Source organism: Lasioglossum baleicum, chromosome 3 (assembly GCF_051020765.1).
Source record: "Lasioglossum baleicum chromosome 3, iyLasBale1, whole genome shotgun sequence".
Lineage (NCBI taxonomy): Eukaryota > Metazoa > Arthropoda > Insecta > Hymenoptera > Halictidae > Lasioglossum > Lasioglossum baleicum.
The window spans coordinates 1,361,179-1,377,353 of NC_134931.1; the positions used below are offsets into that span (position 1 = coordinate 1,361,179).

The following is a 16,175-nucleotide window of genomic DNA, read 5'->3' on the forward strand; positions in this document are numbered from 1 at the left end:
TTTAGAGTATATCTTGTGTACTAAGATTTAATATTTATAATTTATTGAGATAACAATGCTCAATAAATTAAAGAGAATCTTTAAAGTTTTCAATCTTTGGTGAAGGATATCTTTCGAGTCCTTCATCGTCCCTCATTGTATCAAAGTGCATTATTAACAGCGTTCTTTCCTCTATAAATCATGCAAGAATCGCATCCCATTCGGCCCCAGTATACAAGTTATTATTGTTTAAAGGGTATGTGTCGCCTGAATTACGGTCGAACCTCTGGCATTTTGATGATGCAGTCGAACAATTAATATTCAAAGATGTTGAAGAAGAAAGTGATGACAATAATGATCTATCAATATAATATAATGTCAATTGTTATTGTTGTTTATACAATAAAAATTATATTTTTGTTTTTTATAATTAATATTATGTTTTTCGCAGTTTTAAATAAAATATTTTTAATTATGTTTATAAAATCCATTACTTCAAAAATGATTGATTATTGTGTTTATTTAAAATCTGAACTTGATTTATCAGACACTTTCGATAATCTGAGAAAAAAATGTTTTAGATAAAACTGAATCGATATTCAGCAGTCTACAAATTTCAATCCAAAAAATTAAAAAAGAAATTTTTAATGCATAAATAATTAGTCACCCCGAAATTTTTAAAAGCCAATGTGTATTTTTGACTTCATAATATTGTAGCTGATATCAAAACGAATCCAACGACCTAAATTACTTTAAACCTTACTTAAAACCTTTAAACTTTCAAATAGTGCTAAAATATTAATGAACCAGAAACAACCCTTACAATTTTCTTTCCTCTCGAAGTCTGAATATTCCACTTTAACCCTTACGTAACCAACCAAAATGTATCGACTATTTAAAATTTTTCTATTTAACATATTTGCACAAATTCTCATTTTAAGACTATAAATTAATATATCAGTGTGCAACTCTAGCTTAACCGTTTCCACTCGAGTGGTGACTGGGAGAAGCCATTGATACTTCTTATACCATTAATCAAATATTTGTTGCATTATTAAATTTATATTCAATAAATTACTGAACGTGTGTAATATTTTAATAAACTACCAAGAGTATTGTCTGAAGTATTATGTACGTCAGTTTTATATTGATAAAGTTAAGAAAATCATATGAAATAGATATATGTACTTCAGGTCGGAAGCAAAATAGTTTTACAATTAGTATAGCTCCGAGAGCAAAAGGTTAATTTCATTACACCACTGAGAAATTAATTTCATGCAGAATTTACTATGCCTTTCATAATTTACACTGTAAAGAAGCGCCGAATACTGCGCCCCCGAGGATGTCTCCAAGGGTTGTCTTGAGACATTGAAAATTGCAGTTTACCGTGTAGAATTCCGTGGAATTCTCTCTCCTCTCTCTCTCTCTCTCTCTCTCTCTCTCTCTCTCTCTCTCTCTCTCTCCATCCGGCCAGACGGCGGACGCCGTTTCGTTGTCAGCGAGCCATTTTCCTTTCGTTTCACCGGGCAAACAGTTCTTTCGCAAAGAAGGCGGACCCGTTTGATTATTAATTACGGGTCCTGGTCGGAACGGAAACGTCAAAGGACCGTGTAGGAATCGGGGGGCTGGGAGAGAGGGCAGGGGTTGCAGAAAGGGGGGAACGACCGACGCGACGTCGCGAAAACAGAGTCGCGATTTCACGGGCCAATGGAACTAATATTAGATCGTCTCCGGCTATAAAGCGTGGAACGAACCGGGGCGAGTCTACACTGGGGTGGTCCTTAGCTGTAGGGGTAAAAAATTCTTTTCCAGATTTTTTTAGCCGCACCACCTAAACTATTTATCATTGAATATAGAATACGATGCAAAATCTGGATACACCCATTTGAACGAAATTTCTGTGAGGGGTAGTTTTCGGAAAAATATCTGACACGCATTTTATTTCTTCGCCCATCCTCTATGTCGAAATTGATTGGTGGATATTTTCTGACATAATCTCTCAATTTGGTAAGATCAGAAAGAAGTTCTTTTTCATATCTTTTTGATCGCACCCCCCAAAACTGTTTATCATTGAATACAGTGTACGATGCAAAATCTGGATACACCCATTTGAACGAAATTTCTGTGAGGGGTAGTTTTCGGAAAAATAACTAACACTTATCTTTTTTCTTCGGCCATCCCCTATGTCGAAATTGATTGGTGGACATTTTCTGACATGGTCTCTCAATTTGGTAAGATCAGAGAAAATCGAAAAATAAGGACCAACCTTGTTTGCACGCCAGCAAGACGTCGTCGAAAGGACGCCGCGCCGCCACCGATTCGATAACGTAATCTCGAACTCGTCCGCGATCATCGCATCTTTCTCTCGGTTGCAATTTGCGCCGGGAAACGCTCTCAACATTATCGGAGCGTTATCTCCGCGAAAATTGAAAGTTGCCGGCTTGCATCCTTATTACTGGGACGATAAGATCGGAGTAACTGGAAATTGAGACGCAAGATGTTGCGAATAAAATGAAGACAATCAACCCGTTGTGAACGAGAACGTTTCTAACTGCATTTCCAGATGTGTCCGACATATTAACTTTCTCTGCGAGACGAGATTATCACTGACGAGCTCTTTATTCGACTGCGGAACTTCATGTAAAATTAAAATTGCACAAAACAAGAGTCAAATAGAAATTCGGACATTTTACAAATAATGAATATTTACCCTATCACGCTGCGGTGTTTAGAAATTTATTCAATTCAGCAATGTAGAAAGTGTTTTTATCCATAGTATAGAAATTTTTAGAGGTGCTTTAGTTTTTCGAGGACGGAGCGATCGTAGTTGAGGATTTCTGTGGATGTTTTCGAGGGAGAAAGGTGGTCAGGTGTGCAGAAGGGGGTCGGAAAGTGGCAAGGGAGGAAACGGAGCGGAAGGGCAGTCAGGGCAACGATGCTCTGCGAAGGGTTTCGCGTAGTCTGGCCTCGTAATGAAAAGCGGCGTTTGTCGGTTCCGCGGCGGTGGACCTCGCAAACAAACATTCCTGGACGATGATGATGCTCTCATCTCGAGATCCTCGGGAATATTGCTCATCGCTGCTCGGTTCTTTGCTCTCAGCCCCGCTCGACCTCTCTCCTCTCTTTCTTTCTCTCTCTCTCAGTCTCTCTCGCGCGAGGCCCTTCCAATTTTAACCGAATTTATAGGCTGCGAGACTCATCGATTCCTCGCGCTACATCGCAGTACGCGTTTCTCGCGGAAAGTCATTTCTGTATCCCTTTTCACATTGCAGTAAATAAATGATCCAATGAATAAATTCAGCACTGTTCCCTCCGATTGACTCGGAAGAATTTTATTCTACATGCAGATTCGCTAAAGATAGTCGAGAGAAATTAATAATATAATAAAGATCTTCTTTCTTTATGTAGTTCTTTCTTTATGATCGTTCCTTCTTTATGTTCTTTATGTTTTGAATTAATTGAACGAAATATCCAACGATCTCGTCGCGACCTCGCGCCGAGTCGGAGCGTTTGATATCGTGACCAATGGTGTATTACGTGCTCTAATTAATTGCTCGATTTTGTTAACAATCCGGAGAGAGAGATGCTTGACGAATAAGGGTGGCCGGACGGGCTCGATTAAATTCCACGCAAACCCCAGGTGCAAATATTGACGCTCTCGTTCGTAGAATTCATGCGGAAATTTATTTACAACGGATGTCGGATAAAGAATAACGATAGAATTTGTTGAACGAACGGTATTTACACGGGAGGCCGAGTGTACATTGTGTCTCGCAATAAATACACTACGAGTATTTGCGTGATCGTAACGGATTTGACGAGATACAATAATCCCGGCGAAATTTCAACAGATTATGATTAGTTCTACTGCGGAAATTAAGCTCTGGAAATGCAATCCGGAAATATTGAATATCGCGATGGGTCGTCTGCCGCAGTCCGTCGTGAAACAGCGAGTTTCGTCGAGAGAGAGAGCAGTATATTCCCCGTATTTCATACCTCGTCGATAAAACGAAACGTTGTTGCACCAAACACAACACCTAATTCAGTTCTCGCAATCATTTGTTACCGTTTTGTCGCGCCGTCATTTCGCGGGAAAAAATTCTCACAGTAAATAAGCGAGTTGTACTGACATTTGTATCAAATCTTTTTCCTAGCAAGGCTCAATCCTCTGCGAAAGAAAACCCTTTTTTATATTTTTCGACGGATAAAGAACAAGACTACATACCGCGGAGTTAAATGTAAACATTTGTTAATGTAAAAGCGAGGCTTTTGAGATCGCGCGTGCAGCTGCAGTGACTCGGGCGACGTGTCTGTGCACTGCTCGCCGTTTCTACTTGCACGCGCATGGCACCGATCTTCAACTTCAATTCTCCTGAAAACCAAAGTTGGTACGAATTAGTTTACAGAGCAGTCTTTCTAAAGCTTTTTGCCGTGTAAACCACCACGTTTATTTATAATGCCAAGTCTTCGACCACCTGGTAGACTATGATAAAACAAACTGCTCTAACTGTTATATAAATATAAAATTGAGGAGATTTCAATGAATTTCATTGAGATCGTTCGATGTTGAATTAAAATCCTCAGCCGTCTACGGACAAGAAAGCATTTCCACAGCGAGCGGATCATTCACCGTGGTTTTCTGATTGCAGGATAAGGACTTCCCGACGAAACCTCGCTAGTTTCTGGCGCAGAAGAGAGACGACAGAACCAAGGAAAAGCGGGAGAACACGAGAGGAAAGCCGATAGAAGCTAGGCGCGGCGGTATCGCGAGAGTCAGCGAATCGAAAATCCTCGGGACGGGTGTACGAGGACGTGGAAGACATAAAAGAGACGTGGAAGAGAGGAGGCTGTGTATATCGCGGCGGTGAATCGCGCGACGTGGCATGACCGTAACGAGAAGCAGGAGGAGGAGAGGAAGAAGAAACTGCACGGGCCGCGCGACCGGCAGGATTTAATATTCAGCGCGAGTGGATCGATCGCCGTCGGGGATCGCGAGGGCAGTAGGCAGCTAGCAAGAGCTAGCTGCGAGTGTTAGCGAGCGAGCCGCTCGATGGCGTCGTTTGACCCACCGACCCACCGGGGCATTGTCTTTACAGCCTAACCGAGTGAATATCTCGCTCGAGACGGGCCTCGAGTCGAGTCGCTTTTCGTCACTTCGCGGCGCAGTGTCACACGCGGGACTAAACGCGAGATCAGCATGCCTCTGATCATCCGCGACGTTCGATCTCGCCGGTGATCCCGACATCCTGCGGTGACTCCAGTGAAACAGTGGAACAACAAAGACTTGCTACCAAGATCAGCCTTCGTAGGAAGCTCTTCATAGAAAGTGAACGAACCAGTGAAGAGAAGTCGCTGTCAAGATGAGCCTAGACTCGATGAAGCCATCGCGACCGGCTAGAGAGTTCTAGGAGTCCTGATTCACGTGAAACAGAGGAAATATTCAACGTCCCCCATGAAGAGGCAGTCGCTATCAAGATAAGCCTACAGATGAACCGCTCGCAGGCGACTCGAGAGTTATAAGAGAGTCGTAAGAGTGAATCGGTGCAACGCGCGAAGGGATATCGAAAGAGGACGTCGTTGACGAGATGAGCCTAGAGTCGTTGGAGTCCCTGTTGCGGGGCTAGAGACTCGGGGCTAGAGCGTGATCGCAGAGGAATCCCAGGGAGGGTTCCGCGAGTTGTCAGCGTGCTCGGGGGTGGAGTAACGTGTCAGCACGACGCGGTCATCGTCCTGGCGAGAGCGCCGCGGGGATATCGCTCGTCCCCGAGGAAGGATGAAGTCGGCTTGGTGCACGCGCAGGCCCGGCAGCAAGATGTCCGAGGAGGATTCGAGGATCCCAGCGATGGATGGACCCTGGAGGATCGCTAGCAGGACGGCTGTCGTTGACACCGCCACCTGCCACTGCCATTGTCCTGAAGGTCACCCGGCAAACTTACCCTCCTCCTCTGCGACGACGCTGCTCTCCGCTCGCAGCGAACGAACTGCCAGCGGCTGCGACCTCTGCGAACGTCTTCGTGGACGCTGCGACCCGCTGCCTGACAGGCCCAGGCGCCGAGACGCCGACCATGCCATGACTTTAACCAGGACGTTCGAGCGAGACAGGTTCCAGCCAGCTGATCCGTCGGCCTCTTCCTTGTACGCTTCGAAGGTGTCTTCATCGTCCTACTTCGCCTCATCATCCCCCTCTCCTTCTTCGTCGTCTTCTTCGACGTCATGTTCTTCTTCTTCTTCTACTTCTTCTACGGTCTCGGTATCCTCGCCCAGTAGCTGCGGCTCGAGCGACGTGCGGTGGAACTCGCGGACTGAGAGACCGTTTTCGTGGCCGAGCCTCTGCGGCTCGCTCACCTGGACCGTTTTGTTCCTATTGGTACTCGTGTTCCCCATTTTCGCCGACCACCAGAAGGGGACGACGACGAGTCCCTCCAAAGAAGACGGAGGTGAGTCTATTTCTAGTTTACTACCAGATTTCTCCTACAACGGTTCACTGCAGAAATATAATTCACCCTTTGCATTCGTAGCTATTTTAGCTTTACACTCAGAGACCGTACATTTACTCCGATCTAGAATGCTTACCTTGTATGCGATTTCTTTTTGAAAAAGATATCATCATTGAATCGTCATTGAATACAAATTTAATAGTGGAAACGATATTTTGTATAATGGCGGAGTAGTTAGAATTTGGACCACACCTATCTGACGCTCTGAATATCGCACATTTGTCTCGGCGTCTCGCGAACCCCGTTTCCCGCAACCACCGGCCTCGCTTTCGTAGAAACCCCTCCGCGTAGAAACCGCTTGAACAAAAGCGCGAGCTGCCGCGGAGCAACGTAAAATTCAGCCTCTTGATCGTTGCCTTCGAACCCGCGAAACGCAACACCACCGTACAGCTGTATCGTTAGCACGGTGTGTGTTCGTGGAAGCTGGAGCTGCAACCTCTGCCTCCGAAACCCTTGGCAAAATATTGACCGCCTTTCCGTTTGCACTCACGCTCCCCCACCCTACCTTGGGTGATCATGTTAGAGCAAATACTCGCGAGACACCCGCCGTCGCCGACCGACCAGATTTCATTAGGTACCTCTGATGTGCATCGCCGACGTGCAGTGTTTCAGTATCCTTTGACTGGTGTTTGTACCTGTTTTCGTGATTTTAATCACTGCATTATGGGAGAAACATGTTTTACCCTGTCTCTTAAAAATTGTCACTAATAATCTATTTTTAGTAGCCTGATTTTTGGGATATTATATGGGGGGATTACTAGATCAAGATGCTAAAGGAACCAACGACAGTCTTTTAGTGTAGAGTGCTGTGGTGGGCGTGATTTCATCGCCCTTGCCCTATAAAGTGCCTTGAGAGGCGTGGCTTTATTGCTCCGTCTTCGTAGAGACTCATAAGGGCGTGATTTCATTGCTCTTCCCTTATAAAGTGCCTTGGGAGGCGTGGCTTCATTGTCCCTTGTTACTAAAGCGTCCTAAGGACATGGTATAATTGTGTTTCTATTGTTGAATACCCTCATGAGACGTGCCGTCGTTTTTCTACCGGTGTAGAGTGTTGCGAGTAGGCGTGGTTTCCTTGCTCTCCGTAAAAAGTAGTCTGAGGGGTGTGACTTTGTTGCTCTTCCAACGTAAAGCGCCACAACAGACAAGTCTTACAGTTGTACGATTATACAGCACTTTGTGTAAACTGCTTCGAGTGGGCGCGGTTCCATTGCTCTTTTCTTAAAAAATATTACATGGAAGATCATGTTGATATTTTATGTTTACACTGTCTAGAGGGCGTAGTTTCTGGTATTCTGATGGGGAATAGCGTAATTATTGTACTGGTATAGAGTGTTCTAAGTGGGCGTGGCTTCGCTGCTCTCTGTCTAACGCCCCCGATTGGGCGTGGTTCTTCTTTCTTCGTGAACTGTCAGAATTAGCATGATATTCTCGTTTGATTTTCGAATGCTGTTTTCGCATAAAATATCCCGAGCCAATGTTATACGTGGCAAACGGGGCAGCGTACACCGATACCAGGACCAGACGATTCCCTCGCGAGCACCGTTCGATTTTTGCAAATGTTAATTAGACTCGTATTGAAGCGAAAAGACAGGATATCAAAGTCGAGAAGGCTGACCAGTAGAAAGAGACTCGATCCTCAGGTACATCGGGAAAGAATTATCGACACGAACGCGACAAACTCGCTTCGGTTTCGTCTTTCCATTAGTTGCCGGCCAGTCCCATCGGTTTTATTTGTCTTTCGCGTTATCGTGCGTCCGATGGGGAAACACGGGGTGCGGAGAGGAGAGGCGAGGGGAGAATGTTCCCTGGGTTTGATTCACTTTTTCGTTCGGCAATCGCGGTCGGCGATTTCGTTTTCTAATTTGAACGCCGACGGACCTCGTGGAACACGTTTCCGAAAGATTTGGTTAAATCGTAGCAATCGACTCGCGGTCAGAGCCACGTTGCTTAATGGACACTACGATGGCTCTTATTTTCGACTTTTGAATTCCTTTTACGGCACCCGGGGGTTGCTCAAATCAAATCGTTTTTCTCGAATATATTTTTTTTTCTAACTATTTACCGCGTCAAAAGATATATTAAACAGAACCTGACAGGCCGCGACATTTATTCCGTATTACTTCCTTCGTAAAACAAACGGTTTTCGAAAAAATTGAGACAAAATCTTCCGAAATTTGAAATTGAAGTGTGGTTCCATTATCTTTTGTTTGTTCGATTTTTACAGAAATCAGAAAGTGATTCCAAACTGTTGACCGGTAGTGTATGGGGAGTTTAATTCAAAATCTAAACAAATTCAGCCTTGTGATTTTTAAATAAATGTGCCAGTCGAGCAGAATTTGATTTCGATCTACCAAAAAATGAAGAATATTCAAATGTAGTCAACTCTGTTCAAGAAAGTTTAGGGTTGCGGTCGGGTATTCCGCGAAGCGATCGAAATCGATTTTCAAGGTGGCGAAAAATAAACGACGAATGAGATCTCGGAGTTACGAGGATCGTTTTCGTAGTATTTCGATCCGGATGCTGTGTCGGCAGAGGTAACCGAACTGGGATCGGTTGGTTAAACACGATGTTATTCCCGAAGTACTCATCGCCCGGCCGGGAATGCAAATTGCCCGCGATTTGCATGTCGCGGCTGTTCGCCTCTCGCAGACGCCACGCATTAAACGTAATTTTCGCGCACACGCGAACCACGAAGCCACGCCGATCCTGTTGGACCAGTGCTCCTCCGCTCGCTAATTAGGAATATGAATGAAGACACTGCGCGCCTCTTTGATCGCCGCTTCGCTCCCTCGAAAGAAACCGAGGGGTATTAACGCATTAAGAACGAGTGGCACCGCGTATTCCGAAGTTATGCTCTTTTACTTTATCCTACTAACTATCCGCAGTCACAAAACGTTCAATATGTTGTCGTATTTATGCCTCCGTAAGCACACTTTAAAGAAAACTGCTTATTTATTCATAATTATCGCGTGGACTGTAATTTCTCCAAGCTGTAATCGGAATGAATATTTTGATACCAGTGTCAGTTAAGATAGTTGTTGTACATATTTTCTTCTGTTTTATATTGAGGCGTTCATTATTTAAATATTATTATAATTACTGGTTTTGTAGTTCATAATACATTAACAGCAACAAAATAGAATTTCATTTCGTTTTAAAGGAAATTAATAACTGCGAATGTTTATGCAATTTTTAATTTCTGCAGACGAATTTCAAGAAAGTGGGAACAAATAGAATCTTGTTTTCAGTGGTAGTAGCCTTTATAGATCTGAAATAAATAAGAATCGTATTCAATTCTGTGGAATTTTATATTCTAGCATGTTTGGAACATTTTTAGAAGCCATAAATGCATGAAGATTCGCAGTCTATTCACATACAGATTGATTAGACCCTGACTGAAACCGTAAGTGAAGATTTTGGAACTTTTCTTCTCGTTCGCAGCCAAACTTGTTTTGTAGTTCACAATTCCCTACGAGGAGGAGGAAATTTATTTCTATTGTATGCCTGTATGTTCTCCAATAGCTGTACATTAACAGCAATAAGATGGTATGTTTCATTTCGGTTTAAAGAAAATTAATAACATTCAGATTGATTAGACTCTGTTCGTCGTCACGAGTCTGACTCTGGAATTTTTCATCTCGTGCGCAGCCAGGTGAAATCCTGAATAGACGCAAGCTGCAAACTCTATTGCAATCTCGGTTATCCGAGCGAACAATTCGCGCTATCAAGAAGCAGTTTAACGCGCATCGAGCCAATAGCAACGGCACACGGTTTATCCTGTGCAGGACTCTGGTAATTGGCGACTGGGGATCTCGTTCTCCGGCGGCGAGCAACGATTATCCAGCGTGGATAGCGGTCTGCTGATAAGAGGAAAAGTTCGCAGACAGCGCACGCTAGCTAATAAAACCGAAACTTTCGATTGCAAAAGAAAAGCACAAAGATACATATACCGTGGCGTAGAAAGGTGTTCGTACACACGGATGTGGTCTATTCAATTTAATTCGATCTCGTAGCAATTAGTCCTACCGATTTTATGTACCTGCTTCCAATCGAACTTCGTTGATTGCGAATTCTACTTTCACCGGGTTCAACAATGTTGCATAACATAATGTAGCAATTACTTTAACCGTGTCTGTAAACCTGTTCTTTTTTTTTTTAATAAAATAAACAAAAATAGAATAGTTTAATATGTACAAGGATTAAGATATTTTTACATTATATGGTGTAGGTGTCTGGACGCGGTCACAAATGTCGTGATCGTTATCGGTATCGATTTACGTTTCATTTCTATTTTAGTAACACTTTGACAGATTATGTGTTGTTAAATTTTCCGTTAAACCTCTTTGCATATACGGTCAGCGGCAATAATAAGTGGACACCCTTAAAAATCGCATAACTTTTTAGGAATTGGTCCAAAGGACTTGAATTTTTTTAAGATGTTAGACCGGCTAGTTCGCTAGAGAATGAGTAAACAAAAATTTATTACGATTGCAATTGGTTATGAATTATACAAAATTTTTAAAAAATGACGTTTTGTCAACTTTTTTATCTGGGCCTGTAACGATAATTTAAAAGATCCTTATACCAGACCCTTAGATCCAGACCAGACCCAGATAATAAAAAGTTGACAAAACATCATTTTTTTTTAATTTTGTATAATTCCTACCAATTGCAATCGTAATAAATTTTTGTTTACTTATTCTCTAGCGAACTAGCCGATCTAAGATCTTAAAAAAATCCAAGTCGGTTGGACCAATTCCTAAAAAGTTATGCGATTATTAAGGATGCCCACTTATTATTGCTGCTGACTGTAGTTCACAATTCCGAATTATTCCAATGGTTTCCAGAATCTCACATTTCAAACGATTCTTCTTCGACACTTGTTTATTGGTGAATGCGTGAGACCAATAATTTTTGGCAAATAAGGAAATAATTCGGGAATCACTGATTAGGAATAATGATTAATATTTGCGACTGAAGACTGTGCCATCTGCTGAAGTCCCAACTATAGTTTCATTTAGCTGGCTCCTCGAAAACAGCCGCCGCGTGTCTGAAAATCGCGAGTGCCCGCTCGAAAGCGAGCAACTGACCTTTCCAGCCGACCGATAAATCTCGCGGATAATATCTGGTCGCGGAATCGCGGCCTGTAATTGCCGAGGCGATCAGCGGTTCCACTGATAACGTTCTATAGACTCCGTTCTGTAGAGTTTGCCACACAATCTCGAACAGTTCGCGTCTTAATCGGAACGCGATCCGAGAAAATGTGGATCAATACGTTCGCGGTGCTGATAACAGCAGATTTTATAAACAAACTTAAATGTTTCTACCGTATAATGCTGTATAACATATTTTATACTTTGTCTGTAGTTCGTTGTAGACACTATTGTTGCCCAGAAAGACTTTACGCATGATGTACACCAAGATCTACGTCTTAACAGTAGATAAAGATCGTGTGATGACTAGACTGCGGATTTTATGCATTTACCATAAAAATTGGTACGTACAATTTAAATCAGCGAACATATTAAACAGATTTAAGGGCATCTGTGTATAAGTTTCAGCTTAATAGGATAATTAAAAGAAAGAACAAATTTTTTTTTTGCTCCTCTCAATTTGCAATCAACGCAGACATTTTTTATTTTGCATACAGGCCCGCAGTCTAGTGATGGGAGAGTATGTAAGCTTGAAACATATTTAATACTTCGTCTGTAGTGCGTTGTATACACTATTGTTCCCAGAAAGTCTTTACGCATGATGTACACCAAGTTCTACGTCTTAACAGTATATAAAGATCGTGTGATGACTAGACTGCGGATTTTATGCATTTACTATAAAAATTGGTACGTACAATTCAAATCAGCGAACATATTAAACAGATTTAAAGGCATCTGTGTATAAGTTTCAGCTTAATAGGATAATTAAAAGAAAGAACAAATTTTTGTTTTGCTCCTCTCAATTTGCAATCAACGCAGACATTTTTTATTTTGCATACAGATCCGCAGTCTAGTGATGACGGACTATGTAAGCTTGAAACATATTTAATACTTCATCTCGAGTTCGTTGTAGACAGTATTGTTGTCCAGTTAGTGTTTATACATGCTGTACCCCAAGTTCTACCAGTCTCAACAGTAGATAAAGATCGTGTGATGACAGACTGTGTAAGCTTGAAACCTCTGACAATCTACATCTACATTATTAACCCTTTGTACTCGAGTGGTTATTCTGAGGCGCCACACAGTAGTCTCAAATCCCGAAAACACGGCCAAAATCTCAAAAATGAACTTCCTCCTAGGAGTTTGTAATTCTAGGGTTGGGTAAAGTGATGTTATGACCACTGAATGCGCCACCAAGGAAAAAGGTAAAAAGTTTATGCTACGGTTCTGCAGTCAGTTCAAAGTTAGCCTTCGTTTGATGAGCATTTGTCGCGCGCATTGTATGTAGTAGGAAATTGAACGCCCCCTTCTAAAGTGCATAACTTTCAAAATCGTGCATCAATTTCAATTCTGTAAAATGGATGCTGTTCCTGGAAGCAAGTAGAATGTTTACCTGTTTTGGTATCTCAAAAATTGTTAGTCATTACGTTACACGATGGCAATATTCTTTGGAGAACGTAGAAGGTAAAACTTGATGCGCGTATTGTAGAAACGTAGATATAAGTTAAAAGTCCCACGTTGTCCCACCAAAATTCCTTTTCTGACGTGTTGCTAATACATTTATCTTTCAAAATTTATAAAGACCAACCTCCAATAGCCTCCTGTTTCATTTCTATAGATTTTAAAATGCGATTTTACAACTTTTAGTAATGAAAGACGATTCGGATGATTAAATCTTATGTATATAATTTACAATTATACTAATTCTTGATATACAAAGCGCAATTTTGTTTGTCATTTATACATTTTTACCTATCAACCTCTCAAAACACATTTAATGTGAATTGTTGTCTAAATTTTAATCTTCGAGTTCAAATTTTCGAGTTCATATTCGTAATCAGTGACCCCAAAGACCCCAAAAAGATCATTTTCCAAGCAGACCTAACCAATTTTTAATGTATATGTCCGCCATATTGGATCCGCCGTTTTGTTTTTTAGAATTTAAACTTCATATACGTAATCAGCGACCCCGAAAACCCCCGAGTACGAATTTTTAGGTGCATTCAAGTACGTTTAGAGGTTTTGGCCGGTTTTTCGCGATTTGGGACCACTGTGCGCCAGTAAAAATTGCTATACCATTATTCAAAGCAGGAGAGGTGAATTCTTCTCGATCGAAAATTGAATATAATAAATTTAATGATTTCGGCGCAATGTTTATTTATGATGATATTTCCAATATAATTTAGATTCTACCGAAAGTTCTTATTTCCTTTTGATCTTTCACTTGAGGTATATGAATTTTGATTTTTGATTACGAAAATGTGGTACAAATACCAGGAACGCAAATATTGGTTTCTTTGCTTTCAAAATTGTATTTTCTCTTCACGATTTTTACATTGTTTTGGCATTGATGTCTTTCTAACACAGACTATTCAGTCACATAATTCAAAATTGCCGCCCAATTGACTACGATCCACCATTTATCGATATCGACCACCAATCATTCGACTAGTTGTCCCATAGGACACAGTCTTTCTTGCGGTTGTCCAACACATGGTTCAGTTACAATTTTTCCAACATGGAGCAAAGTTCAGTTATCCGTAACTCACTAATATTCGTCTAAATGTTAATTTTTGTCACAGCAAGTATGTGGTTTTATATTTTTCTGTTTTCCTGAATGGAATTACACGGCTGTGTTAAAAGTTTGTTCAAAATATATTATACATATATTATTATTTTTCAGACGCAAAAGTGTCTCTTTGAGAATGATCCAAATAAGGATCGAAACGTCGAGAACCATGTTTAAATAATTGCAAATTTGCTAGTTTCTATAAATGATCGAACCTTGCGCCGAAATCATTAAATTTATTATATTCAAAGCAGTTTTTTAATATTATTGTAAATTCGTCGGTATTCTCTAAATAGTGAGAAGCTCAACTGTTATATGAGAAAACAGGTACCAATTTGATGTGCACAATGTAAAAAAGATTACATAGAATAAAAATAATCTGGGTTGTGAAAGAAATGTCTTGATTTTGGAATGAAAATTGCTTCGAGTGCGAAGAGTTAAAACGTATTGAATAGAAGCGTTGTCAATTCAAGTAAATATTTGTACTAATTTTTCTAAATGATTTCAACGGGACAAAATGAAGACGTAGGTTCTTTTGTGGTACATATATCGGCAGATTTGTCTGAGGTTGTCGGTTTTTCCTGAATGATCAGGCATCGATGAATGCTACAATCGCGTGGCATGATGCACCCCGAGTTGACTTGGTCACGCACGAGCAGAGCCGCGATCGGCGGTTATCTAATTGACACCGTTGGTGAGGTGGCAGCGTCGCGACGCCGCTCCGGGCTTGCACTTTCCCTCTCGATACATCCGCCAGCGACGACGACGCCGGCACACTGAACCGACGTCGCCTGCCCTAGGTTTTTCCCTCCTCGACGATCGACCCGTTTCACGTCGGAACCTTTTACCTTCCCACTCGCGGCAAAGATTCGTTTACCCGGCTAAAAGCCGCTGACCCTGTGACACTTTTCGAAAATAAAAACGCTCGTGTCTTCTCCCGTCAAATTTATCCGAACCGAATCTTGTGTACGAGATACATCAAATTTTTCAAGAACAAACAAAACACATCAATCGTTCGCGTAGCGGTATCAAACTGCCCGACAGATTGTCTTGCAATTTCGCGCACTGTTCTCACTATTGTTCCACCTACAATATTGTCGACATTGTAACCCGAACGATAGCCACATTCGAAACGAACAAAAGGACATATTGTTTGTCTGATTCAGACGGCTAGCACGGACACAGTCAATGCGTTCGATTGAACCGCTGGTTCGCAACAGGACGTGCAGACTCATTGGTAACTCCTACAATTTCCAATAAATATATTGCCGAACTTTATGCGAGATAAAAATTGTCCAAGTCGATCGTAAGAAATAGAAGTTACATGAAAATGTATATCCTCTTTTATTAAAGCACATGTTGCTGGTGAGTGATTGGGAAACAGGTTGCCTGCAAGAAGGCAACCAGTTGTTACAAATAATGGAAATTATATCATTCAATAATATTAAACATATATTTTTATAAATTGATTCAAATGTCTTCTTTAAAATACGACAGAACTTTCCCTTCAGCCTAATAATAATTTTAATAAAGCAAAAACAATATTCGTAATTGACTGCTGTCTACGAATAAAATGTCTTGAAGTCTGTCGCGGAGTCAGTCGACACGAACGTACTCTAATTCGCGAATGGGAACAGAGTCAAATCGGGGCTCGTCGAAACCGCGGCACTCCTTTTGAGGACGCGATCAACAGGGGCCCGTTATTCGGTCCTGGGAATTCCTCTCCCCGGTTGGCCCGATTTCCAAGCGGCGTTCCCAAACAAGTTCGATTAATTAATTACGTTCAATTAACGGTAATCGTATCGTATGGGCTGCGCGCTCTCGGTTCCTTTGCGGACACGGAGGTCTCTTGGTTTGCTCTTCGGGCTTAATGGATTCCCACCGCTTTGATGCTGTTTTCGGCCGGAATTGAGGAGCACACCGTTTCTCGAACGCCCGCGTGCACCGCGAGCAAATGCAACGGACGCACCGATGCAC

The 16,175-nt window shown here is 41.8% G+C and overlaps 1 protein-coding gene across 1 annotated transcript in view; it reads left to right on the forward strand.

Moving 5' to 3' along the window:
* Positions 1–16,175, forward strand: part of Inr-2 (insulin-like receptor-like) — a 184,772-nt gene that overhangs the window by 76,631 nt on the left and 91,966 nt on the right. Inside the window, exon 2 of the mRNA XM_076420221.1 lies at positions 4,629–6,416. Coding sequence (XP_076276336.1) covers positions 5,753–6,416 — 664 coding nt within the window. The 5' untranslated portion in view covers positions 4,629–5,752. The remainder of the gene's footprint in view (positions 1–4,628; positions 6,417–16,175) is intronic.